Source organism: Camelus bactrianus, chromosome 21 (assembly GCF_048773025.1).
Source record: "Camelus bactrianus isolate YW-2024 breed Bactrian camel chromosome 21, ASM4877302v1, whole genome shotgun sequence".
Taxonomy (NCBI): Eukaryota; Metazoa; Chordata; class Mammalia; order Artiodactyla; family Camelidae; genus Camelus; species Camelus bactrianus.
This window is the reverse complement of record NC_133559.1, coordinates 8,610,100-8,637,740: the sequence shown is the minus strand read 5'-3', so window position 1 is coordinate 8,637,740 and position 27,641 is coordinate 8,610,100. Positions and strand designations below refer to the sequence as shown.

Genomic DNA, 27,641 nt, shown 5'->3' with positions numbered 1-27,641 from the left:
TGGGGAGTGAAGATCTCCTTGGCTCCTTCCACCTCTCTCAGCCACCCCAAGGTTCCTGGGACCATCCATGATCTGGTCAGTCCCAACTCAGAGCAGTGGGCTGATACCCCCAGCCAAGGAGGCCCATAGGTATCATCCAAAGGACAAAGAGAATGGGAGAGGGTGGGGTGGCTCCCCCATCGTACCTATGTAGTAGGTCACTGGGTGGCCCTCTGTCTCGGCCATAAAGGGACCACGCCTTAGAAATGTCCTCCTGGGTTTGGACAGGCCACAGAGATAGAGCACCCCTACTCCACAGGGCCACCCATTTTTGCTTCCTCTCTGTCCACCCTCAATAGAGAGAGAAGGGGATGAATATGCCTAGCAAGAGGGATTCAGGTTAGACAGCAGGTAGGACTTCCCAGCAATACTTGGGGTGACCTGAGGGAGCAGAGGAACCACAAGAAGAAGGAGCTGTGCTCTTGACCTCATTTCCCCCATAACATACCTGTATTAAACATATTCTCCTCAAAAGATTGGCCCCCTCTCATTCTCTAAAGAGTTCCTGCTGGAAAGTGTTAGCAGAGTCTAGGGTGTCCAAGCTTCCTACCACTCCCTAAAAGTCCTTCCTCTCATATATCAACTATCCCTCCACAGAACTGTAGTTTGTATCCTGGAATTTTTCTAAGTAAAAATGCTTAATACACATGATATAATTCTAACAGCACAAAAAAGAAAGTGTGTCTCCTTCCCACCCCTGTTCAGTCACCCACCTCCTCTCCCAGTATACCCACTGATACCTGTGTCCTCCCTGAAACACTCTGAATGCACCCAAGCACATATGTCTACACACACCACCCTCCTTCCATTTAAACACTGACCACAGCATTTTTAGCTCCTCTAGGCCCGGGGTCCTAGCCTAAGCTCAAGAAGAACCTCAGGGGATCCTTGCATCTGCTTAAGTTGCATGCAGAATGCTAGCTAGGCACCCAGGCATGGTTTCTAGGAAGAAGGAATGTATTCAGAGCCACCTGGTCTAGCCCAGTTTCTCATCTTACAGAGAAAACTGAGGCCAGAGTGGGGGAAGAGCTATATCCAGGTTCCTCAGCATGGTGGAGGCCCGTTAGGAGAATTTCAGGCTCCTCTAACACATGCCAAGGAGCCCAAGGTTCCCCAACAAGGACAGGGTCTAAGAGGGCTAATTGAGGCCAAGGTTGTAGCCAGGAAAAGTCAGCTTCATTTGAAAAGTCGTATTTAAGAGGCTGAGCCTGGGCTCACCAGGCCAGGAAAGCACTTCTGAGGTTCTCAGACCTGTCAGGACCCTTCTCGCTGCTCAGTCTTGCAAGGACCCATTGTGGCCCTGGGGGTGAGCCCCTGGATGAGAGGTGGAGACAGGGTCTGGATCACATGAAAGAAGTTGCCCAGGTCTGCCCTCCCCCTCCCGCTGTTTTCGTTTGGACTCTGGAGCCTGAGCATCAACCTTCCATGGTTTCCTTACCCTCTAGGTGTTGGGGGGTCTGGGCAGCAAAAGGCAGCCACCGACTGGGACCAATCCTCTGCCTCCACTAGTGGCTTGGAAGGGAAGCTCCTGGTGAAGCAGTTGGGGCAGGCACAAGGAGGTGGGAGGAAAGAGCAAAGGAAAGGAAAGCAGGACGCTGGTGACAGCAGGTGGGAGAGGAGTGGGTTGCCTTTTGGAAACAGAAAGACCCAGACCCAGACAGGAGCAGAAGGGGTGGGGAGAGGCCCCTCCTTCAACAGGGATGCCAGGACTGGGATGGGAGGGTCCAGGCGGACACTTAGGAATGTGCTCTCAGAGTCCCACTGAGCATATGCAGATGAAGCCTGTCTGTATGCAAATGAGACCGTCTGTATGCAGATGAGGAAAGAGGGCATTCTCTTCTCAGGGTTACCATAGAGCCCACCCCCGCCCCTTCCCTCAGGGCCCCAGCTGCAGGGCAGCCTGGGAAGAGGCCAGGCCCGGGGAGGAGCAACCTGCAGTAGAAGGTTAGACTTCAGGAAGGACTTACAAAAGGAAAATGGCCAGTTCTGGGACAGAAACTGGAGATGAAATGGGGAATAGAGAGGGGCTGCTGAATAAACCAGGCAAAAAAGATGGAGGTAGACTGTGAAAGAACATTTCAATCACCCAGAAACACAGGCAGAAACCTTTGAGAGGGAGGCACGAATGAAAAGAACTTCGACTGAGAATCCACTTTGTGCCAGGTGTCACATGGAGTGTCTTCCACTCCCAGTCTCATTGTTCCTGGTGATAACCCCATGAGGCCTTTCACAGATGAGGCTCAGACAGACTGACATGTCCAGGTCACACAGTTTGCAAATGGCAATGCCCTGGCCTGTCTGACTCCATGGCAGGCAGCCACAGCTTAGAACCTTCCTACTCCTTCCTAGCAAGCAGCTCCTCCTAACCTGAGAGGAATTGAAAAGCCTCAGGGTTTGGGAGGCTGTGCCTGGGTGAGGGTGCTGATAACACCCTGACAGGAGGTCTGGCTGCCCTCAAGCCCCGATAGGGCCAGCAGAGGGATGGGAACTGGCAGTCGAAGGTGAGGTGGGGCTGTTGGTGATAGCTGAGTGGGCAGAAACCAGGAGGAAGACATCAGGGCTGGGAGGATGCCGGCGATAATACAATAAGGGAAACTGAGGCCCAGAGAGATGGAGAGGATTGCCCTCCTCACTCAGCGGATCCACGTCCAAGCTGGGCCTGAACCCAAGGTACTGGGCCCCCAGCCCAGGGCCCCTTCCCGGGAGTGCAGAGGCTGGGAGTGGGGGTGTCTTTGAGAATAGCCTCTCCTCTTCCTCCGGTGGCCCCCGGCCCCCCACATCCAGTGGTGTAGCCAAGGCCTTTGTGGGGAAGCCGGGGGAAGAGAGGCCCCTTGTTGGCCCATTCATCATGCCGGAGGCTCGGCCAATGCCAGCCCAGGCACCGGCTGGGCTCTCCTTCCTGGGGGTGCCAGCCAGCCCCCACCCGCTGCCACTGCCCTCTCCCCAGCTCTGTCGTTTCCTGGAGCCTCAGGACTTTGGCCCTGGTCCCGGCTGAAGGATGGCGGGGAGCCCCGGTCCCCGCGCCCCCCACACCTCGCCTTTCTCACGCTGGCACCAGAGCCGTGGGAACGCTGGACGGCAGCTGGGCACCGGTGCCCGGTTCTGCCCACCCCCAGCCCGGCCGACCTCAGAGAGGGGAGAAGAACAGGCTGCCCCCAAAAAAAGGCCCCTCCAGGATGGGGCCCTAGAAATCCTTAGCACTAATTATGAATCTGGGGACAAACAAGGCATTTGCAAGTCAATTAGTGACAGAACTTTCCCAGGAAAGAGCTTCATCGAGGCTCAACTTCAGACAGGGCCACATGCTGGGTCATCTTGTCTCTCCCCTTGCCTCTGCTCTGCTTGAAGTTCAGGGATAGAGGCCGCCCAATGTTCTGCCAGCTCCTATGTGGCTGAGGGTCCCAGAGCCCTGAGTGGCATGAGGTGGGAAAGGGCAAGGCAGCACACTGCTGAGGTCAGCTGGAGGTCACTATACGGCTGAATCAGGAGACATCTTGTCAGGGCCCTGGCCCCAATACTACCTGTGACAGAAGCTGGTGGCTCCTGGATGGAATTGCCAGGGAGACAGCTGTCCCAGACAGGATGGCATGGTTGGGTTGACAGGAAAATAGAAGTCACTGCATTGTGAAAGGGCCAGGGAGAGGTGCTTCCCAGAGGACACAGAGAAAGCAGGACAAGAGGAGACCAAGAGAGAGATAAATGGTCCCAGGCATCCGAGCTTGTGCCCAGGCGGAGGCACACAACCCGATGGCGTTCAGCCACACCCACGGGAACGTCAGGCCGACTGGCCTGCCATCTGGGGCCACTTCCCATAGAGAGGGAGACAGAGCCCATGAGGTGGCTGCTCCCAGGTGGGGAGGCCTTTAGCTGGGAGACGGGCTCTCGCCTGAGAGGACCCCTTAATTGGGGGAAGAGAGCAAGGGAAGGGCTGATGGAGGCAAAAGCCCTAGAGCCAGCCTCACCATCTGAGGGAGATTAAGGGATTATAATTAAAACGCGTTTGAGGGACTCCAAGCAGGTGGGTTGGGGCTGGTGCTAATGATCTAATTGCTGCCTTTAGCCAGGGCTTTAGCCAGGGCCTGGCTGCTGGGGCTTGGTAATGAGTGGGGGTGGTTTTTTTTTTTTTTTTTTTTTTTTTTTTTAACAGGAGAGTGGGTAAGAAGAGGTGGAGTTGAGGGGCCAGGAGGGGCAGTCTTTTTCTTCAGTTTGAACACCTCAGCTCACAGGGTCACGTGCCCCCCGAGAGGCTCCCCCGACTACCCACCCTGAGACTCCAAGGGGGAGGCGGCAGCATAATGGAGTTCTGGGAGGCCTAGAGAAGAATTCTGGGGGCCAGGAATGAGCAAAGAGGATATTTAGGTCCCTACAGAGAGGGGACACTGAGACAGGGGATGGTCAGGGTCTCCTTGGAACAATTGTAACAGCCAACAGTAACTGCGGATGTACTCTGTGTCAAGCACTGTACAAAACATTTTATAATTGGATTTAACCCTTACAACACGGTCAAGGAGGTCTCCCTCTCAGGACCAGAGCTGGGCCCAGCCCCCTGGCTAAGCAAACACCAAGGGTCACTGACCAGGGGTGGTTCCTTTTAGACCCATTCTTCCTAAGAAGAGATAGATGGACAAACCCTCTCTAGACTCTGAGAGACCTCAGGCTGAGGGTCAAAAGCATGCAGATTACAGCCTAAAGTCCCCTGACTGTGGGAGTCCAGTGTCACCTAGGCGGTGCTGCCCCCTCTCCTTCCTCATATTCAGAAAGCACACTAGGAAACTGGACACACATCAGGGGTCACACCACTAAGCCTTGGCACATGCTGTTCCTTCTGCTTAGAAAGCCATCCCTTCTGCTCTATTTCTGCCCTTCTGAGAGGTCGTCCTCTCCCCTCCAATCCCTGGATCCCCTGAGAGTTGAGGGTTATCTCTGGCCACCTTGAGCCTGGCTGAGAAGGTGCTTAGCATGCATTTAGGAAACAAATGAATGGCCCAGTGAGGGGGCAGCTGTTTACTTTTATAACTAAAGGCCTGAATGATTCTGGGAGGAAACACTAGAACACTGGTTGTCTCTCAGATGAGAAATGGGTGGTGGAGGCAGATGCAGGAGAGAAACTTTAATATGTAGTATACCCTTTTGTGCCTCTAAAGTTTTGTGCTTTTAAAGTGAAGAAATTACTTAGAAATAAATCTGATTTTATTTAAAACATTAATTATTGCATCTTTTTTAAAGGCTTGGGAAGGACAGTGTTTAACTCTAAAGGCTAAAGCAGAAGAGAACCCCTGAGACCCCTCACCGGGAAGGAGACAGGGGATTTCCCCATCTCTCTACCTCCCCTTCTCCCACCCTGCTCCTGTCTCCTCCCAGGGCCTGGACATTGCGCCCCACACTCTGCCCAGGTCCTCCAAGAGCCCTTCATCAGGAGGGAGTCCAGAGCAGAAGCACCCCTTCCTATCCAGCGGGCATTGTAGGCAGAGGCCCCATGCACGTGGGCAAGTCACTGAGCTCCCCAAGCCAGCATCTGCCCTTGTGAGGGGCTGCTCTCACCTGGAGAGCTCTGGGAGCTGCCGCTTACCCTCCTCTGCCCATGCACATGGGATTCTTGCTGCAGCCCTAGCCATGGGCCCCACTAATCAGCCGTGTGCTCTCTCCTGGGCCAACTCCCCTCTCTGCTCGTCAGTGTCCCATCTGGGACTTGGGTCCATCCCTGCCCTTCCTCCCCCGTATGGGTGAGCTGAGGATAAAGGAGCTCTGGTCACCCAGTCTTGGTGTTCTTATCTGAAAAATGGGGATACAAACAATAGTGAACTGCCAGAGCTGTTGGGGGAATTAAATGAGATAATGTATGTAAAGTGTTTGGCGCAGCAGGGGCACGAAGCTGGGGCTCATAAGTGGTGGCTGTTATTATAGTTATTAAATGGGAGGGACCCTGCAAAATGTGCTAGCCTGGGGAAGGGACTCCTCATTATTGCTCTGGCTGGGAATAATGAGGCCTTGTGGTAATAGCCCCTCACACTCCCAGGCCCCTTTTGACAAAAGGACACAGCGGCTGCAAACGGGCGACAAAGTGAGAAGTGAATGGTGCATAATGGGACACTTAGGGGCTTAGCCCAGGCTGGGTGGTGCTGGGAAGGACCCTCCGGCTGTGGCTCCAGGTGCTGAAGGACCCCACATGCCAGAAACCCAAGCCGATATGCCGCCCTTTCTCTGCTTCAAGATGGCTAAGCCAAGAGCCTTCAGCTGCAAACTCGGGTCATCTGAACCTTCCCTAATATGGTCCGAGCGCCCCGAAGCACCAGGCGCTGCTCTGTGTGCCAGGCCACCAGCCTGCACCAACAGACCGCAGGACCTCTGGCCTCATGAATCTAGTGTGGGAGACTGACATGAATCCAAACAAATAAGCAAAATATGTAGAGATAGTGATGAATGGTCTGGAGAAAAACAAAAGGAAAGGGGACATACGGGCTAGGGTCAGAGTGGTGAATTCAACTTAAAATAAGGTGCTTCAGGAAGGCCAGATTTTTTTCAACCTTTCCTTGTGGCAAATTTTAAATAGATGAAAAAAATAAACAGACTAGTATAATAAACCCCCACCTACCCATCATCCAGCTTCAACAATTGCCAATCTTGTTTCGTCCACACCTCCGCCTACTCTTCACCCCCCCCTCCATGTCATTTTGAAGCAAAGCCTAGTCTTCTTCTTTCCTGGAGGATGTGGTTTGAGCAAAGACCAGAGGAGATGAGGAAGCCAGCCATATGGTCACTGGGGAGTGAGCATTCCAGGCAGAGGGAGCAAGTGCAAAGGCCCTGTGCCTGGAATTGGAAGATCAGGCCCTAATCTCAGCTTTGCCTCTACTGGCTGAGTAAATTTACATGCATCTCTGAACCTCAGTTTTGTCATCTGTAAAATGAGGCTGATGCCCTTACCCTACAGGGAGTTTGTAGGAGTGAAATGAAAATCTGCAAGTGTTTCATAAAGCAGAGCAACATGGCAGGGTGAAGGTCTACTCTTAGAAACTCAGTGTCTTGGTGGAGGTGATGCAAAGCCCCAGATACCCAAGGCCAGGTGGGGATTGGGAAGAGGGTCTGGGGGTGGTTTCCTGCAGAAGCCTACCCCCAAACTTAGTCTAGCAGGCCATGGTGAAGGGGCAGAGGCTCGAGCCCAGAGCTTGGCCATGTTTGCTAGCTTACCCCTCACCCTGATGCCTATGGATGGGCCACAGGATCCCAGGCTGGTGGAAACAAGAGAAGGGCCAAAGGCCTGAATGGCCAACTGTTCTCTGAGGAGGCTTGGCCTCCTTTAAAGACCCTTATCACCACCTCCACCTCCCTCCCAGGGTGATTATCACCCAGAGGGGCCTTTTCTGGGGGACACAAAGAGACCTTCAACTCTCATCCTCTAGGCAGGATAATGGGCCATTCACACCGAAGGGACCCCAGCCCCACACCTGGTCCTCTCAGGCAGCCCCCGACAGCCCCATTGTCCCAGGCCCGCCTTGTATGCCTTGCACCCGAGTGGCAGGGGCAGGGAAGCCCGAGCCCCCAGCTGGGGCACTCCTGGCCCTTCCCCCACCTCTCCAGCCACCGGGACTCTGGGCTTGGTTTGGGGGGAGGTGGGCCCACCATTCATCCCACACCCGCTAGCTCGGAATTTCACTCCTCTCGAAAGTCCTTACAGGGTGATGGGAAAATGGGAGGGAATAATTAGGAAAATCATTAGCGTCTCAAGGCCCATCTGAGAGGGATTAAGGGATTAAAAGCCTTCCAACCAATCTCTCCTACTTTAAGGTTGTTGTAGGGGTTTTGTTTTCAGGACTTTTTTTTCCCCTCTTCTTTTTTCCTGGATTGGGGGTGACTAAAGTCTTGGTGGATCCTTCCTTCAAAAGCTGCAGGAAAAAGTCAAGACATTGAAGTCTGAGTAGAGAAAAATAGGGGAAAAGCAGGTGTGTGGGGGAGGGGCCCTTCCCAGGCGCTCCTGGGCTGCCTTGGGCCACTTCTCCGGACATAAGTGGTTGGGGAGGGGGTGCAGAGGCCAGGCTGGGCCGGAGAGGAAACCCAGACAGGCCTGCTGAGAGCAGACTGGCTCCCTCGGAAGGCCCCTCAGGGGCCCAGCCCTGCCTGCCAGGCCACCTACCATCTCCTCCGCATCCTGGTCAACTGGGTCCAACTGAGGTAAAATGGACCAAGGGCTCCTTGCCACACATCCTGCTCTGGAAGCCCAAGGCTGGAGGTGAGAGACGAGGGAGTGAGGCAGGAGCAAGGTGGGAGCAAGGAGGGAAGAAAGCCTGATTGGGCTTTTACTGTTTGCAGTAAGCAACACACAGCCTCTGTCTTCGAGCAATGCCCCGTCCAGTGGCGGTGAGCAGGTAGATGAACAGCTGGAAATGTGGCAAGGGGAGAGGGGGTCTGCAGAGGAGGCAGATCTCTGGGGACTGGAAGGGATGATTTATTTACGAGAGGATCCCTAACGCCTGGCACCTGGTAGGTACTCAGCAGTTCTGAGGTAAATATTCCACTTGGATCCTTTTTTTAGGGAATGTCTCACTGTCTCACTGAAATGATCCCCCAACTACAGAAGGGGACATTCCAATACCATATCACCTGGCTTAAGGCTAAGCTGGAATTTGGGTTGCTGGAGAGCAGGGATGCACATTAGGGGGAGCATCCAAGCTCTCCCTAGTCTCCACGAGCTCCATCCAGTCCCAGCCTTGATCATTCTGGGGAAGAAAGATACTGGCATCATGTGGCTTACACAGTCCTTCTCTCTCTTTCTCACATACAAACACATGCACACACACACACACATACATGGTTCCAGTTTTGGGGTCCCCTAGAGTGAAGGCTCCCCCTCCATTTCTCTGGAAGTCTCAGCTAAACCCCCTTCTAACCTCTGTACACACTAACCCTTGCCTTGATGGTCTGAAGCGAAGTGGGGCTGGCGGTGAAAGGGAGCAGCCCTTCCCAAGATGGAGGCTGGCAGAAGCCATCCCGGAGCCAGCACCTCTCCGATGGTGCGGGTGATAGATGCTGGCGGCTGCAGCCCGCTATGGCATTAATAATCACGTTTATAAATGATCTTAATTAGCAACTGCCAACAAGAAGCCCGGTACTAATTCTACCAATAATCGAGGCTTGCGGGGCATAGACAGGAACGAGAGTGAGGGGATGGATGGCTGGCAGACCCTGGTATAGCTTGCGGATACTGTATAGCTGTAGGGTTGAGCTACAGCGGAGGTCAGCCTGAATGGCTGGAGAGATGGGGAGAAAGGGGACCCTGCCCCCCACCGGCTCCCACACCAGGGTTCCTTGACCCCCACGGAGCAGCCTCCTCAGATGGTGTTGGGACAAAATGAAGCGTGAGGAATTGCAGGGAGGAGGGGTAGACCTCTGTCTGTGCCTTCAGAGCCAGAACCCAGACAGCAGCCTGTGGAATGAAGGCGAGTCTGTAAAAGCCTGAGTGAAATGAGCTAGAAGGGGATTGGGAACAAGCCCTACAGTGTCCTGGAGCCACATTCCTTGCTCTGGGGAGACGGAGATGGATGGTGCTGAGCTGGGAAGGAGGGGACACTGGGGTAGGGGGGGCAGTTTCTCCAGCTGAGGGCTCTCCTGCCAAGAAGAGCAGGGTGGGAAAAGCAAATTAAAGAATCCAGACGATGCCCAAGCACAACAAAGCCCACTTCCTCTCTCAGCCTCAGAGCCAAGCTGGGTCTGCTTAGGTCCTGCCTAGGGACCCAAAGACCATCCAGAGCCCAGGAAATCCAGGCCAAAGAAAGAGGGCCACCTTCAAGTCAGGGAGTTCTCATCAACTCTCTTTTGGGGACCACCCCAAACAAGGGAATCTGCAAGTGCCCTGGAAGAGAAGAGGGAGGGTCAAGGAAGGGAGGATGCTCTGGGGCTCAGGTGGGTGGAAGCTCTAGCCAGGTGTGGAGACGTGTGAGGAGTTGGGTTTGGCTGTTTTCAAAGGTGGCTTTTGGGGTCTCTGGAGGAGTGTCCCTGAGGCTGGGCAGCCCAAGGTCAGAATGATTTGGAGGGTTCTGGGTTGGAGCAGAGACCCAGTGGGGAGTTGTAGGAGGGCCCACTTCCAAAGGGGAGGAGTTGGGGCATGCAGAACTCTGGCTGCTTCCCTGAAATGCCTCAGTTCCCAGCCCACATCCCCTGACCCCAACTTTCCTCTTATCTAATAGTCTCCCAAATGCCATCCTAGGAGGCCAAGCTCCACTGCCCACCACCTCACTTCTACTTCCCCAGAATAGGGTTGCCATGCACGTCGTGCCTGGGTCCTCAAAGAGGCCAGGAGGACTGAAGGAAGAGCTTCATCTTCGTCAGAAATGAACAGGCCTCTGAGGCAGCACTAGGACCCCTGCTCCCTGAAAGACTGTCTGCTCTACCAGCATCTTCTCCCTCCTCTCCGCACTCAACTCAATTCTGTCCTGCCTCACTGGGACTGAAGACCTGAACTTCCTGGGACAGTTCTCATTTTGATGTTGCCCCAATTGATTTTGCCCTGAAAACCTTATGAGTCCCAGAAGCATCATTGCTTCAAGGGCCCAGGGAGCATCTCTGAAATAGCTCCTCACCTGAGTGGCATCAGTCACTCATCACAAGTCTATGTGGGAGCTGAGGAAAGGTGGACTCAGGTCTGACAACTTGCAGAGCCAAAAACCCATTTTGACATGAGTTCAACCTGTAAGCATCCAAGAGCAGGGGCCAAGTTCCCAGCTAGAATGGACTCTGCTCCCAGCGTAGAGTCCCTTGCCCACCATCCAGGTATTTTCACCAGTGTTGGACCGGTGCCATCTGTCAGACAGACACAGGCTCCTGGGCTGGGGGTAGAGGGATGTGCTTCTTTCACTTTCGGTGGCAACCCCCCACCTCTTGGAGAAGCTTATTTCAGTCCTGCATGGCTAGCAATTCTCCCAGTAAAAGGTGGGCCTTTTTAACTGGTGGTGGATGGCCGAAGGAAGCAGGAAGGAAGGCCTGGACTGGGCCGGGGGCTCATAGGTCAGAGAGGATCCCTTGGTGCATCTCTATCCAATAACCTGCTTTGGGGAAACTTTGAGTATTTCCGTCAAGGTTCTGGATGGGAATTGGCTGCAGAGACACCTCTGGTCAATGTTAACATGAAAAAATGGGTGGAGATGGGGAGGGTGGTTAACAGGTAGGGAGGATGGGAAAAGCACCAACTATGGGCCAGGTTTAACCTCCAGGAGACAGAGGCTCAGAGATATGAACTGATTTATGCAGGCCACCAAACTAGGAAGTGGGGGAGCCCAACTGGGGGCCCATCACCATCTGCCCCCAAAGTCAAGGCTCTGTGGGGAGAGGAGTAGGTACGGAGGGAACAGGTGACCACCCCTCCTTGGCCCCAAGGCCTGGTTTGGGTCACTTTCTGCCTTCCTCTTCGCGCTGGCAAACTCGACCGGCGATCAGACGGCGGCACATAGACAATGGCGCTCTGTCCAGGGCGGGCGCTCAGGGACGACAGCTCATCCCTATGCAGTGACCGCCTCCCCCACCCCGGCCTGGCCGCCAGCCCCTTTCAGGCGATGGAAGCCGGGGCGGCGGCGGAGGGGGATTCTCACAGGCCGTTGGACATTTGCATAGCCGGCTCGCCCGCCCGGAGACATTGGCCCGCATTGTTCGCGGGCGGCGGCGGCTGCGGCGGCGGGCGCACGGGCCGGGGCGCGCGGGGCGGCGCGGCGGACCCGGCTGGGAGCGCGCGGGAGGGCCAGACAAAGGGGACGGGGCGCCCAGACCCGGGCGGCGGCGAGTAGGGGAGATCCTGGCGGTGGGAGAGAAATATCGGGGTGAGGTGGGGGGAACGCAGCTGCGGAGTTAAGTCTGCCCCGGGTCCGCCACCGCCCCCCACTTCGGACACCCACGCCGTGTCTAATTCCTCTCCGAGCTGGGGCCACCGCGCGCCGTGATTTGAATCCCAATAGAGGGAGATCTCAGGCCTTTCCCAGGCTGCGCAGGTTCTGAGCGCCGGGTCCTCCAGAGGTCAGAGGAGCAGCTCCTAGCTCCCCACCAAGGGGGCTCTGGCCACACAGGCTCGGCAGCATCCTGAGGCCCCTGGGGAACCTTGGGCCTCCCAGCCAGATGTCTGGGCAGGAAGCCGTTTTGTCGCCCATGTCCACTTATGTCAAGCCAGAACAGAGGCCACCTCCGTAAACCTTTCCCTAATGCCTCTGGCTCTGCTGGCTTGACACTGCCCCAGTGCAGCCTGTCTTCCCCAACAGAGGGGACCTGGAAGGCAGCAGGAGCCCAATGTCCTCGTCCATCATTCTCCCCAGAGCTCAGGCATTGGGGCTGGACAGAGTTCATGAGTGGGCAAGTGTCTGATTGTCCTGAATTGAGAGTAATAATGGTGGTGATCAGAGGGGCTGTCCCTGAGGGGCAGAGGTCTCATTGTCCTGAAGGGGTGAGGAAGGAGCCCCCTTGGCCCCTGTCCCTGACATCTCCTTGACCTGTTCATTGTCACCCTGTTGACTCAGCCTGAATGGATGGGCCACCGTGTGAGGGAACCAATGGTACTGAGCCAGGCAGGGGCAACAGGAAAGATGGGGGAGGGGCTCAATCTTGATTCAGCTGAAGGGCTCAAAGGATACCTGTCTTTCCTGTCGTCTCAGCTCCCTGTTCAAAAGCAGTGATGGGACAATCACCCCACACCCAAATCACAAATGATGACTCAGTCCAATTAAATGGAACAATCTATGGACTGCCCACCGGGGTGCTAGGCACTAGAGGGAAAGTTAGGGGAGGGAGAGGAGGAAATGCAGAGTGAAAAACCAAGGGCCTGGTCCAGGAGAGTTCAGCCCTGAACAGATAGTCTCCTGAGTCATGGGGCTAGGATGCTGGATCTCATAGGAGACAGAGCTTAGCATCGTCTCCCAGGCCATGAGAGGCTTCATGGGGGTGATGGAGCCTGGAACCATCTGGTTACAGGATACGCAGGGCCATCTCTTGGGGGGAAGCCCCTACCCTGTCCCTCCTTTCTAAGGGACCTCTTGGTGGGCCAGCCTGGGACCTGTAGCCTTTCCTCCCTTGGAAGCTGGCTGGGTAATTTGCCCCCTCCTAGAGAGGATTCAGTTGTCACTTCTCCAGGAAGCCTCCCTGGATTGAGATGGGAGCAATGATTAGCTGGGCTGGAGCAACCCGTTTTTTCAAGCCTGGAGATTTGGCTGTGATCAAGAGGGAACCAGAGTAGAGAGAAAGAATCAGGTGGAAAATGTTGGTGACATACATAAATGAATATTCATAGCTTTCCCCACCCAGAATAAGCTAGGGCAGGGAGGGTCTCATCCTATCCTTAAGGCTCCCCATTCCTATAAGTCTTTCAGATCTCTGTTTGAGGACTGCTTACAGAGCTCAGGGGAAAGCAGGTCAGCTGGCTGTACCTGGACCCATGCAGGGCCAGAGCCAAGGCTCTGCAGGGTGAAATGGGGGATGGGCTTCTGTTCTCCCAGACTCCCTTCTTCCCAGCAGGGGCTGACAGAATAGAGTGCCTTTTTGCAATCCCAGCGGTCATCCTTCTGCCTCGGGGTGGGCATCTCCCCCAGCATACCCATCCCAGCCAGCATTGGGAAGGGGAAGCTGTGGAGAAAGGAAGGGAGCTTAAAAGGGGCTGGGCATAGTTGCACCATGTGGGCAGGGATGGTTCCCATGGGGCGCCTGTCCCTCCTTGTTCCTCCCCTTTTCTTTAACTCTGTGCTTCGCCTCTTTCCCCATCCAAACTCAGCCCCTTCAACTACAGTGAGGATGGAGCCTCATGGGGGTAACTTGGGCCCCTGTCTTGGTGCTCCTCCACTTCCTCCTTGGGTTCCTAAGTCTGCATGGATCTTGGTCTTGAGGGAGAGGTCTGTAGTCATGCTCAGCTCCTGTCAAAAGCCTGGCGAAGGGCAGGAGAGGGCAGAGGTGGGTCTCAGTACTTCAGGGTGGGAAAAGGAGCTCTGGTCTACTCTGGGGATGTATTCTGTGTTGGATGAGAGATCTGGAAGCCCTAGGACACACCTGACATGTGGTGGGGACTAGATGCTCAGAAAAGTTTTATGGCATGACTGGTGAGGACCAGAGCTGAAGTAGACAGGAAGGCCGTTAGGCTGTAGGAAGGACTTCCATTCTTGGTGGAGGATGGAGGGGCATGAAAGGCCGTATCTTTCTCTGCTGGGTCTGGAGCGCCCTCTGGTGGTCACATGGCTTCAGGCCAACGGAAGTGGAGGGGGCTGCCTTCCCCATTCTTCTCGGTAGCAACTCCCATTTGCCTTTCTTAGCCCCCACTCCTCAGACTTGGGACAGAGAATAAGGTGGTGCTTAGGGACTGGCTGCTTCCAGCTTCTGATGAGTTAGTGGCAAATAATTCCTTATGCCCTTCTTAAGCTCTGCTGGGATCCTCTTCCTATTCTGTTCAGAGGTTCCCAAGTTGAGGGTCAGCGTGGCAGCCATTCTGGAATAGAAAGAACTCTCCAGCAGCCTGAGCTGTCCTGTAACAGACACACAGACTTGCTGGGAGAAAATGAGCTCCCTGTCTCTAGAGGCAAGTAAGTCCATTCTGGGCAGCCACCTAGTAGAACACGGCATCCTAGGGGGAGTTCCATGGACATCCATGGAGGGATGTTGTCACCACTAAGGTCCTTTCCCACCCAAGGTTCTAGTATTGTCAGTTAGAGGGTGGGAGGAACTCCTCAAATTCGCAGTGCACAGAAAAATGAGTCAGACTCTTTGGCGATGTGTTTATCATCCTCAGAGAGCTAGGCCTTGACTCAGGCTTTACTGTAACTGTGTGATGCTGGTCCAGTGGATCAGCAGTCACTCAGGTGCCTCATTTGCAGGGCATGGGGCTATGTGAGGGTCTCCCCCACCATGGCCAGTTTATAGCCAGCCCACTCCTCCACCATCTCCCCAGCCTTCTACTGCTTCTCTCCCAATGCTGCCTATGGAAAGGCGGCTCCTTCCAGCCCGTCTTCTTTCTTGCAGCAGGAGTGATGGGAGCTAGAAAAGAAGAGCTTCCCAAATGTAGCCAGTCATCATCTTCTAAAAGGACAGCATCCTTTCCAGGGCTGGACGCAAGTTAGGCCTGAGTGTCTGGTTCCTCTGCCCTTAGAGGTCCCTGGGCTAAATCCTCATGCTCCCCAGGCACCTGGAGGGAAGGATGGAGGGGCAAGTGAAGGGGCAGTTCCAGGAGGCTGGAGACCACAGCTCACGGGTGGGCCCCAGAGGGGAATGAGCAGGCAAGGAAGGAAAGAGGGATCATAGGAAGTGAGGCAGGGAAGGGAGAGCAGGAGGGTGAGAGGTCCCATGGGCCTGAGGAGCTGCAGCTACATCTCACCTCCCAGTAAATCTGGTCCTCATAGCATTGGGAGTCTGGTGGGGAGTCCAGGAAGGGCAGCTTCAGCAGGAGTCCTGGTGATGGTAGGAGATAATGTGTGAGGCTTTTTGCTGCCCCCTTAGCGGGTGTTGCCCCCCAGTACCGTAGGACACAGAGGAGCTGAGAGGCATGAGGTCAGTGTGATGGCTGGCACAGGCAAATCCCAGCGGTATTTATCAAGTGCCTACTATTTGCCAGGCCCTGTGCAAAGTGCTTGATGAGCATTGCCTTCCTGAGTAATCACAGCAACACTGCAAGGTGAATATGATCCCGAAATTACAGAGATGGGACAAAGCTCAGAGAAGTTAAGTAACTTACTCAGGTTTGCACAGTTTGGGGTGGAGGGTATAACTCAGGGGTAGAATGTGTGCTTAGGATGCATGAGGTCCTGGGTTCAATCCCCAGCACCTCCATTAAAAATAAATAAAGGAGCCTAATTACCTCCCCTCTAAAAATAAATAAAAACATTTAATTAAAAAAAAAAGTTTGCACAGTTGGGAATGGACCAAATAGTGATTCTGTCATGAACTATCCAGGAGGGATGCAGAAAGTGTTTACTGAATAAATAAGTAATTAAATGAATGAGTGAATTGAACCTTGTTTGAGAATAAAAATCTCCAGGTGAGAGCAGGAGGGTGGGGATACTGACTCACATGTTTTATTTTGAAAGCCAAGAGGACTAAGGCCTGCCTGACCTGGCATTAGAGGGCAGGCTGCCTCTATAGAAGAAGGTTTTGGTGTTCCAGGCTAGTGGTGAACCAGGCAGGCCCCTTCCCTCCCTGCCCCTGCCCCTGCCCCTGCCCCTGCCCCCTGCCTCAGATAGATCGCTCTGCAGGCCCCTTCAGGGCCTCAACCTGAGGTTGGGCTGCCCTCTAGTGGGTAGAGGGAACAGCACAGGGAAGCCACAGAGGAGAGGGCTCCATCAGCCCCTGGCCGGCTGCCCACCTTCCCTTAGTACCAAGAGGGAGCAAGTACCCACTTGTTCCTCCTCACCTGGAGGTTACCCCTGAACTTGACAACCCCACTCCACACCTGGCACAAAGTGGGCATTCAACAGATATCTGTGAGTAAGTGAATGTCAGAGAGATGGGATCCAAAGTCCCTTCCTCCAGAGAACCCCCCTCTTCTGTCTTCTGCCCTCCCTGGAGCTCCTGCCAGCCCCCACCCCAGCCAAAGTCACTCACCTCCAAGGCACCCGCCCACAGAGGCAAATATCAATGTGACAAACAGCCCGAAGAGCTGGTGTATGGCCTGAGACATTGCGCTGCGTTGGCCCTCGGCTATGAGTGGAAACACGCTCTCCAGGCTGCAGGGAGAGAAGGGTGTGGGGGACCGAGGGACAGAGCACAGAGCCAGGGCTGGTCAGTGCATCAGTGCACTGCACTGTATTCTGCAGTGGCCACAAGGGCCTCAAGGGAGCCTGCCAGGCTGAGTCTCACCTTCCAGCCTTTGCTCTAGTCAGGCCCGCAGCCTGGAACACCCTTCTACCTCGTGTGCCAGCAGACACCCATGTACCTTTCAAGGTTCAGTGTGAGGGTCACTTCTGCCTGCCCTCTCCTCTGAGCCCTGATGTGCAAAAATCAATCCTAAGGGTCAATAGCTCTTACTTGGCCCTTTAGTAATGACACTATTGAAATCATTTGTTTAATGACCTTCTGCTGAACCTGACTGAGGACCAGGAGAGAAATCCCCGGGTTGGTCTTGTTCACTCCAGTTTCTTCAGCTGCCAGATAGGGATAGATGGATGAATGAATGGATGAAAACAGACATTGTTTTTTTTTGTTGTTGGTCCACCAAAGGAGGAAGAGAGTGAGGGAGGTCATTCCAGCGGATAATGATTTCATTGAGGATGGGGGGCAGTGAGGGTGGGGGAACTCACCCATCTCCGTAAGCTTCATGAGTGGCCAGTCCAGCCACAAGGACCCCCAGGAGGGCTCCCAGGACCCCAGGCATCCCGTGGAGGTTGTGGACACCACATGTATCTTGGACTTTGATTTTTGACTCAAGGATGGGCTGGAGGACAGGACACCAATATTGAGTCTCGTGTGCCCCCTCCCACCCCAGGCCTGTTGGAGAGGTGGGAGGAAAGGTACAGAAGCCCCCTGTTCTGTCCAGGGCCCAAGAGGTATCTGTACCGTGAAGAATTTGTACCCCAGGGTAGAGACGGTCCCAGCAAGGAAGCCAGCTGCCAGAGCTCCAAAGGGTGTCAGCATCATTTCAGCTGAGGTCCCCACCACAACCCCCCCGGCCAGTGCTGCGTTCTGGACGTGGACCTGAAGAAGAACAAGGCTTGAGAGGCTCTTTCAGAGTGTTATGCCCACACCCAACCCAACCCCACCCATCACAGTGGCACTGACTGCTTCTGGAAGTCCCTCCACCATCTAACCTCTAACTCTCCTGCTATCTTATCATCACCTCACACTCTGACCTCACCGTCTCCGGTGCCGTTGGAGGCCCCCCACCCCCGCCCATGCCTGTGCCCTTATCTGTTCCCTGGAGAACAGAAGCAGGGTCCACACCTCTCCTTCCCATCCCGGTCTATCCCTCTGCCTCTCCCAATGCCTCCTCCCCATACCATGTCCAGCCGCCCATCCTGCCCGACAAGGGCTGACAAGGCGAAGGTGCTGAGGGTGCTGGCGGTCAAGGAGTAGTACGTGTTGAGAACTGTCCGATGCTGCCCGTTCCCCAGCGTAGTGGGCGCAGAGTTGAAACTAGGCCAGAAGATCCACAGGAAGATGGTCCCTAAATGGTCGGCAGGCAGGCAGAGTGAGAGGAAGTAAGGGGCTCCCCCACGAGGTGCAAGCTATGTAACTGCAGGCAAGTCACCCACTCTCAGCAGCCTCAGTTTCTTCATCTGTAAATTGGTGATAGTAACACCTGCCTCCCAGAGTGAGGACTGAGGTGATGCATACAAAGTGCACAGCCTGTGGTCGAGCAGGCACTAAATGTCCAACAAATGGTAGCCATCAAAGGATACTGGCACAAAAGGAAGCTACTTGACTGAAAACCACAGGAGGTTGAGGGTTGTTTTTTTTTTAAGTATCAGAAAAGGGAAGAAAAAAAAGGCAAAAGGCACCACATGTCAGGCACTCATCTGGTACAGATCAGGAAAATCATTCGTTTTATAACCTCAGCTGCCTCCTGGAGAGGGCGGGCCCTGCCATGAGCACCGACAGGTGGGCCTATGCATTTAGGGTCGGAACTGGGAGCTCCACAAGCCCCGCCTGCCCTGCGAGGCTTCCAGGTCAGTCCCGGAGGGAGGGGGGAGGGGGCCAAGAATGGGGCAAGGGGAGGCTGGGGACCCGTAGGGTAGGGCCAGCCTGGCAAGAAGGCTCAAGGGACTGTTCCTTAGTCCTGAGTGCTCCTTGAGTGTGCAATGTAAATTCTGCATCTCCACAGCCTGCAGTGAAACCCACCCCAGGCACACAGGCGTCCTCTGAGAAGAGTTTTGGGAGGAATCAAGGAAGGGGCTAGGTTTGCTGGCAGGCAGAGGAGATCTGAGAATGTAAGCCTTCTGGGAAGACAAAGAAATCTTGGGGAAGCCTTTGGACTTCAAGCCAAACTTATCTGGGTCTCAGAGGGCAAGGAGACCTCAGCTGACCTAGGGTTCCAAGTGCTCAATTTCATAACAAATCCAGATATGGGCAAGAAATACAAAACCAGCTTCTCTTCTTAATGGAAGAATAGGCATTTCAGTCACTACGCGATACTACCTTCGAAAACATAAAATATCAAATGCCTTTCCTGACTCATTTGCTAAGAAAGAAGAAGCAGAGGCCAAGGTGGAGGTACGTGCTTGGAAGAAACAGGTGGTGCTGACGGTGCTTGCAGGTCAGACCCTACTGCTCCCAGGGCTGACCTGTAACCTCTCCTTCTCCCCCTGAGAGTGCAGGGGCTTCCAGGGAATCCTTAGGAGGTGGGAGGCAGCACCAGGGACAAAGGCCTGGAGGTAAGAGATGGGGAGAAGCCAGTCTGGCTGGAGTGAGGGTAGGGAGAGTGAGTAGGGAGGGAGGAGGAGGGTGAGGGATGGCTAAGATTCTGCAGGGGCAGAAGTGTCAGGCTGAGGTGTCTGGTTTCTAACTGTGGGTGGTGGGGTCCCTGGAGGCTTTTAAGCAGAGATTGATGCCATCAATTTAGAGAGGCCCCTGGGATGGATCTCGGGGCATGCACATACCCCAGTGCTGAATTCTAAGAACCTGTCATAAAACTAAAGAAAGATGAGCACAGATCCTGGGGCTCTGACAGAAGAATCTGAGTTGGAAGGGAGTTCCCAGCCAGAGCCCCAAGGACCATAGGTGACACCCTGAGACCAGGCCTGGAGATGAATGGCCGCCCACCCACCACACCTCAGCAGGCCTCACCAATCATAGCAAAGAGGTCCGAATGGTAGACAGAGCCCTGGTGATGCTTGCTCTTCTCCAGCTGGGGCTTATAGAGGACCCAGGAGAGGACCAGCCCAAAGTAGGCACCAAAAGTGTGGATTGTCATGGAGCCTCCTGCATCCTTCACCTGGGGAGGTGGAGCTGAGGTGGAGGGGCAGCCCCTTGCCCCACCCCTACCCCATGCCCTTCCTGCTCAGGACCTGGCCCTGGCCCGCCCTCACCCCTCCCTCTACCCCCATCCAGACTCACCCCCAGAAGACTAAGGAGCACAAACTCGTTGAGGCCAAACAGCACCACCTCCAGCAGGGCCATGAGCAGCAGCTGAGCCGGCCCAGTCTTGCCCAGTATGGCACCAAAGGAGATAAGGACAGCTCCAGCACAGAAGTCAGCATTGATCATGCTGGGGGGTCAGGTTGGAAAGGGTAAGAGGGGGCCGGCAACAAGGGCAGCCCTCGGGGTGGGGGCCAGGGAGGCAACGGGCCTATGGGGCTAAGCTCTTCTCTAGTAGGCGAGAAGGGGCCACCCGGCCTCTTTTGTGGTTGAGGAAACCCAGTCTCAGAGAGGTTGGAAGAACCAGATCTTGAACGCAGAGATTCCCTGAACCCTGCTCTTTTCCATGAAGCTATCTATTCTCCCAGCTGCTCTTAGGCGCTAAGGGACCTAAAGAAATGGGGAGGTATTGCTGGAGGATGGGAGAAGAAATCAGGCGACAAGAACAGGCAAGGCACCTAAGAGAAATCAATTGATGGATCAGAAACCTGGGTGAGAGAGCAGACTTGAAGGACAGGGCTTGAGCTGGGTCCCTTGGGCAGGAGCTTCCCAGGTAGACCTGGGGGGAGCCAGGGAGGCTGCCGCTGCCCACCTCTCCATGCCAACATAGATGTGGCCACCATGGAAGGAGTAGAAGAAGCCCTGGACGAGTGTGGACCACTGCAGGGCGAAGGCAGCCAGGAGGAAGGTGAAGCCCACGCTGCTGAAGCCATAGCGCTGCAGGAAGGCCATGAGGAAGCCGAAGCCCACGAAGATCATGGCGTGCACGTCCTGGAAGCCTGCAGGGAGCATTCGGGGGTGCTGCTCAGGCCACCACCCATCAACCAAAGAGCCACCCTGCCAGTGCCCCCAGCTCTCCCCAGCCAGGGCTGCCTAGAGGCTGGAGCCAAGCCTGTAAAACTCCCCCAGGCGTGGCGGGGCCTCCCAGCCTGGACCAGCTGTGCAGAACTGGCCAGCTTGCAGCAGTGGGACCCAAACCATCCTTGCTGTCCCCATGTCAAAATAAGAGTAGAGCCTTCAACTTTCTTTTCTGCCCCACTCATTTGCCCTATCCATGTGTCTCTGACAACCGGGGAAAAGTCCAGCATTTCCTGTTCTCTTTCCTGCAGCAGCCCCTGCCGCTCTGTGCTTGAAATTCTCTTCCCCTTCCAGCTTCTCATTAATTTTCCCTTTCTACTGGAAGTCCTTCCTGATGTCTAACCCCCATCCCTCATACGTCAGAATCTGTACCTCTCCATTTTCAGGATTTTAAATTTTATAAATTGAATTACAAAATAGCTTTAAATAATTAACAGAGATTACTTCAGGGAAAATGAATTGAAGGGGAGCAGGGCTGCTGCACTGTACAACTCAGGTGCAAATAATGCCCCCTGGAGGTGTGCAACGTGGCCACTCCAGAAAGGAGGATTTTACTCTATAGTTTGTTTCTTTTTATAGTTTAAATATTTTAATTTTATAGGTGAATCACTTGAATTTTTTAAAGTATCAGTGGGGTTTCTGGGCAGGTAGATTTGGGGCCTTTAGTGTTTGCTTTCCATTCTGTGTACCAAAAACTAGAATAATAAACAGTAATATTGAAAATGAGATAAATACAAACAACTCGCTTCTGCGTTAGTTTGTTCTGTACCTCTTCCCCCATCTAGTTGTAAATAGGGTTTGAAACACAACCTAGTGTGATGTTCAGCTGGTGCATCTGGTCCTGTTTCCTTTGTCTTGGGTCTGTGTATCAGTAATGCTATCTTCGGCTTTAATTGAGAAACACTAGAGAAAGAGCATAATGAGTGTGTTATTGCATTTGTTGTATATAACTTATTGAGAAACAGGGTCAGTCATGACCCTAAACTCTCCTTTCATAGTTCCATGTGAGAAATTTCTCTTGGAATTTAGTTCTGGGAAATGTTACTTTCCCCAAAGAATCGGTCAGCTTTCCTTAATTCATATGACAGATGTTAACTAAGCAGTCATGCATAATGCTCTGGGAATGTAGCTGTCATCAAGGCTGCCACGGTCCCTGCCCTCGTGGAGTGTGGAAGACAGACATCAAAGATGAAAAAATCATATATGTGAGGCTTCCTTGATTCTCATGAGAACATGTAACTGAGCAAATTTCCTTTTTTTTCTTGGCTGCCTGGAAGCTCAGAGCTACACTGGAATCTCAATTATAAAAATCTGAAGGCCCCTCACAGTGCTCATTATTTGTCTTCTGCTTCTCTGACTTTTTTTTTTTTTGTAAATGACCTCACATCTGTTGTAGAAAGAGGCAGATCATAAAGGAAAAAAAATCATGATTACCTTTTTTGTTTAAACTGAATAAGTACCAACAAGCCAAAAATTTATTACTGAACTTTAGAATGCAATCAATAACTTTGAGAGAAGCAGTTTTTTATACTTTTTTTTTATGCTGTATATGGACTGATAGAAAATGAGTTTGCAAGCCCCTGGCAGAGGGTTGGGTGTATGCTAGAACTGGAGGTCTGCAACTCAGCTGCCAGCCCCAGCAGCCAAGGGGGTGAGGGTCTGGAGGCCTGCTGGCCTCGCTAAATGTTCCCACCACTGTGCCACTTCTCCAGCCCTGCCTGCTCCCCAAATCACCCAGATCTCTCTTCCCTCCCAGATCTTAAAACCCAACAGAAAAGGAGAGGCACCTTTTCAAACTCAGCCTGCAGCCTAAGTTCTTTTAGCTTCACTGCCTGACTTCTTTTCTCCTTGTGCAAACAATAAAGGGGATGGCATGTCTGCTTCTTTGCCCAAGGACAGCAAGACAACAAAGGGGGCTGGGTGGCAGGGCTCCGTGCTCATTTCATGTTGAAACTGCTCCAGAACTTGTCTTAAATGGCAGTAATATTTACATCTCCCACCCAGAGGTTTGTTTGGAATCAAAACTCAATCCCTCGGCCTTTCACCTGGAGTCTAAACATCACTTGTTCCACTGTGTGGGATGTTCCACACTGACACTCTCCACGGGCCGTGGTGGGTAAGGGACTATTCCAGCTGGAGGCAGAGGCATGGGTAAGATGATTCCTCAACATTGTCTCCAGGGGATTCCAGGGAGAGGGGCAAGATGGAGCCTGTCTCTCATCATGCCCCCACCCCAGCCCATGCCTCTTTGGTTGGAGACAAGATAAAAGCCCTCCAGAGCTACCTGTGACCCCCGCTCCTTCCCTGACTGCCCCTCCCCAACCCCACCAGGTGACTCCTGAACAAAGTCAGAATATGGGACAAGGGAACAGTTAAAGCTGGGGCTTTACCATCTGACAGAGCTGGATTTGAATTCCAGCACCACCAAACTTCTCACCATGTGACCTTGGATAAGTCACTTAACTAAGCCTCAGTTTCCTTATTTATAAAGTGGAGGTACAAAATATGAGAAGCAGGAAAAAGGGAGCGGTGAGCTGGGGAGAGAGGCCGTCTCCCCCAACCACTCTTCCCTACCTGCCTCTAAAAGGGCCCATAGTGCTGTTTTCTCCTGGAAGAGTCACAAACCACTCTGGTCCCAATCACATTCCCCTGTCCCCACCTCTTCCGAGAAGATCTGGGTTCCATCTGTCCTAAATCCCTCTCCCTGCAAGTAAGGTCTCAGAGATGTATTCAAAAGAACCTGTCCATATTTTTTTCTTAGAACTCTTTCTCATGTTTGCTTCTGTGTCCCCTGTAAGCCTGATCTTTTTCCCTAGTCTTTACCCCTCTTTCTTACTTTCCTTCATCTGCCTTGTAGGACAAGAGGTTTGTGACATAGGGGAAAGGCTGCAGATGAGGAGTCAAGAGACTTGGTTCTAGGCTGGCTAACTTGCTGTGTGATTTTGGGCAATCACATGACCTCTCTGGTTCTCTCTCCAGATCTGAGAGGAGTGGACCAGATGGTCTCTGAAGGCCCTTCCTACAGAGATAACAGACCCTCAGAGCAGCCATACCCTTGGCATTGGCTAGTCGCACAGCTCAATAACAGTGGCAAAACTTCCTTTCATCTCCTAAATCAAAGGGCAGTGGCTACACCCCCTTCTGGCTCTGACCACTTCTAGACATAGGGACAGGTGAAAACTCAGCTCATCAAAGCCCCGGGCTCCAGGGACCTCACATCTCCCTCCTCCCCAACCTATCCCCACACCAGGGTCCCAAGTCCACAGGGTTAGAAACCTAGTGCCAAAAAAGAGGTAGGATGCCCACTGCTATTCCTCTTACTGCAATCCAGGAACAGAGAGCTGTGTGGCCAGGAGAGCCTCCCACTGCAGCAGAGGGGCAAGAGGCTGGGGGTTTCAGGGAGGACTTTGAAGTAAGCAGGGCTCAGGGGCTTTGAGTGAGTCCCAAGGAAGAAGCAATGGGGAGCTTATGGCAGGCAGCTGGGTCAGACCCTGAAACAAGGGCTTACTTTTCTCAGCATGTGGACTGTCCCCTCCCAACTCCCCACCTCATTGAACAAATGCATGATCCCAAGAGTCTGCCATCCCAGCTCTGTGGCTCTGGCTTTGATCTCAGCATCCATGGTTCATCTTGTGCAGCCAGGACTGGGGTGAAATATGGGGAGGGAGGAGCTGTAGCCCTCCTCTGCCTAGGATGGCTGGTGGTCTGGCACTTTACGCCCAGGTCCAAGCCTCCACCTCACTCTCCATATTCTCGGCATTGTGACCTTCACTTTGTTGGGGTTGGGTCGGCTGGGGACAGTCTGCCGCCAGCTCTGTATACAAAAAGTAGGGTAATAACAGCCTGGGACTTTTATAGGAGACTCTCCTACTCTGGGCCTTGTTTGAATGTATATCCTTAGAACTCAGGCATCTTTCTCCTCCTAGCTCAGATAGGGAAAACTGAGGCTTAGATACCTGCTCAAGCATTTGTGATGACATCTGGGAGATCTAGCGTCCTTGGTCCCAGTTGCCCAGAGCCTGAGTTACAAGGTTGGGTCCCCCAACCTTGAGGGAGAGGCTCTGTCCCCAACAAGAGGCAGGGCTTAACCCTCCCCTTACCTGGGCCTTGTCAGCAGGCAGGTGAGCTGTGGTGCAAGGAGCTTAGGATGTCTGAGTCCTAGTTCCACCTCTGCCACTCACATGGTGGGTGATCATGAAAAAATCACAACCCCTTTGAGCCTCAGCTTCCTCCTCTGTAAAATGGGCTAATGACACTGCTATGCCTCCTTCTCAGGGCTGGGGGCTGCTGCTCTGTGGTTATCTGGTAGGTAGTTAGACCATTTTCTCTGTGACTCAGGAAGGATCAGCTTTGGGGGACTCAGGAAGAAATGCCTGAGTTCACTAGTCTTGGCTGCCTTCACAGCTGTTACCTGCATTACTCCCTCCTGCACCCCACTCCTTACCTCCCCTGCCCAGGAGGATTTTTTTTTCCCTGTGGTCAGGGTGGAGGCCTCAGGAAAGGTGAAGTTTCTGGAACAGCCCAGCAAAGCCCAATTAGGCCAACAAGGGAATAGGTAAAGCTGAGGCTTCAGATCTTGGTGCAAATCCCAGCTTCCTCAATTCTTACACCAAGACCCTGAACCAACCACTAACCTCTCTGAGCCTCAGTTTCCCCATCTTTGTCTACTTCATAGACTAAAGAAGAAAGTGCATTTACCGCCCTGGGCATAATACCTGGAACGTGGCAGATACTAGTGAGAGGGTGTGGTTATCAATCTGGGGCCCTTTCATCTCAAAGCGAGAGGGTTACCCATCTAGGGGTAAATCTGGGCACCCAAGTGTCCCCTCCCAAGACACCAGGGGAGCTTAGAGTCCTTGCTCCCTGAGCGCCCTCACCCGCACTCACTTGGGTAGCGAAAGTAAAATTCATTGTCCGCGTTACTGTGGTTGCCCCAGTGCCAGAGGGCAGCGTCGGTTTCACGGTTGTAGCGGACAAAGACCGCAAAGAGGATGGCGGTGGCACCCTGGAGGAGGAGGCACAGCAGAGGCAGCTGCAGACGCCGACCCGCGGCGCGACGCGGGGTCTCGGCCATGGGGCAGCGGCTGCGAGGCTCCGGCTCCGGCTCCAGCTCCGGCTCCGGCTCCAGCTCCTGCTCGGCCTCTGGGCGCGCAGCGCGGGCAGACACTCCCTGGGCGGGCCGGGCAGGTTTCACCGGATCCAGGCCCCGCCCACCGGACCAAGGCCCCGCCCGCGAAGGTCTGAGGTGGGGTGAGGAGTAGCAAGGGAGGGGGCCTTCGGACCCCCACGTCCTATCTCGCTTGACCCAGCTGACCTTGGCGCTGTTCCGGTTGGGACAGGTCCTTGGAAAAGACCCTGGAAAGGCCCCTGTGTTCTGCACTGCTGGGGCACAGCTGCGGGACCCGGTTGGGGTTGGCGGGAAAGAAGGGAGGGCACCCGCACCTCAAACACCGTGTTAGTTTAGAGAGTGCTTCCCAAGGAATAAGCAGCCCTTAAAGGCCCCCGCTGGGCCCCTCCAGGGTTAACACAAGAGAGAGCTGTGGGGTTACTCAGTCTTTTCCCAACAGAAAAAGCAATGGAGAACAGAGATAAAGAGCTGGCTCTCCAGACAGTTGGATGCTAGGTGCCCAGCCAGGCAGGGATGGGAGGGTGGGGGTCAACCGCTAGGTAGCTGCATCTGATAGCACTGCTTCTAGCAGGCTGTGCAGACTTTCTGGCCCTCGGTGGCCCCTGGCCCTGTAGCTCTCTGTCACTATTTGGTCAGCAGGATGGCTGTTTCCTAACTTCTCTGCAGGTGGCCAGAGGGGAGGGGAGGGCAGAGGGAAGAGAAGATGTCTGGTCAGCAGCCTCTGGATAATGATTCTTGGATAACTCAGCATCTGGGGGATCCTCCCAGGTCCAGCCTTCTACTCCAGAGACACAGTCTCCTTCCTGAGCCCTGTTTGGAAGTTGGAGGTTGACCTGAGTTGTCCAGGCAGGGACTAGATAGGCCCTGCAAGGGGAAGAATCTTCAAAAGCTATAGAATGTGAGATAGGAAGGAGAAGTGGGCTGGGTCATCTTCTGGGAGCCTCCACCCTGGTTCCAGTCTCCTCCATCTCTATCTCGCCTGTTGTGTCTCTTGGTCTCTCTGAATTCCTCTGAATCTCTGATTTTCCCCCTCCTCTGTTGCTCATTCATTCATTTAACAAAGATTCACTTAGTATCAATCCTGGGCCAGGTCCTGGGGCTATAACCTGAGATTCCAGACAACACTTGCAACAGAGTCTGGTCTTAGAGGCCCCCAGCCCTGGCAGATGTTAACCCTTTATTCGCTGGATTGTGGGAGGTCTAGAGGGAGCCCCTTGGAAGGGCCAGGATAGCTGGGCCAGCCTATCGAGGATACACTTGGAGACTTTTGGGCAACTGCCATTTATCAACCTTTATAGGAGGAGCTTGGTATTTTAACAGTGAATGAGTACTAGCTGGTATCACCCTTGGTCCAGCAGAGCATAAGACCCCGACAGTCCTCCCCTTCTTAGGGTCCCCCTGGCCCAGTCACCCTGTCTGAGGGCTCTCCTGGTAGGCCTCCACCTGTGAGGACTCCCTTGGCCCACCACGCATTGTGGAGAATCTTAGTCCATCGTTTCCTTATCGCTGTCAGGGCCTTTGGCTGTCCTTCTTGCCTTCTCTGGAAACCGACAGAATGGAGGGAAAGCTTCATCTTTCACCCCTCCTTCCACCCCAGACCTCCTCT

At 53.9% G+C, this 27,641-nt stretch overlaps 1 protein-coding gene across 1 annotated transcript; it reads right to left on the bottom strand.

The window, feature by feature from the left end:
- Window positions 1-14,748: 14,748 nt before the first annotated feature.
- RHBG (Rh family B glycoprotein) lies at window positions 14,749-26,084 on the bottom strand. The gene is made up of 10 exons (XM_074349576.1): window positions 25,795-26,084; window positions 20,642-20,828; window positions 20,029-20,179; window positions 19,759-19,906; window positions 17,973-18,139; window positions 17,533-17,670; window positions 17,277-17,410; window positions 16,582-16,703; window positions 15,359-15,432; window positions 14,749-15,169 (listed from the first exon to the last, which is right to left on the bottom strand). The coding sequence occupies exons 1-10, from the start codon at window positions 25,979-25,981 to the stop codon at window positions 15,101-15,103; spliced, it is 1,377 nt and encodes a 458-aa protein (XP_074205677.1). The 5' UTR covers window positions 25,982-26,084; the 3' UTR covers window positions 14,749-15,100.
- Window positions 26,085-27,641: the final 1,557 nt, after the last annotated feature.

Excerpts from the sequence above, each read along its gene's own strand:
- RHBG (XM_074349576.1), bottom strand. The coding sequence starts at position 25,981 with ATGGCCGAGACCCCGCGTCGCGCCGCGGGTCGGCGTCTGCAGCTGCCT. Across the intron at positions 20,180-20,641 it reads ATCTATGTTGGCATGGAGAG|CATGATCAATGCTGACTTCT; the intron begins GTGGGCAGCGGC and ends CTGACCCCCCAG. Across the intron at positions 16,704-17,276 it reads CATGAAGCTTACGGAGATGG|CCTGGAGAGCGTGTTTCCAC; the intron begins GTGAGTTCCCCC and ends CTCTCCCTGCAG.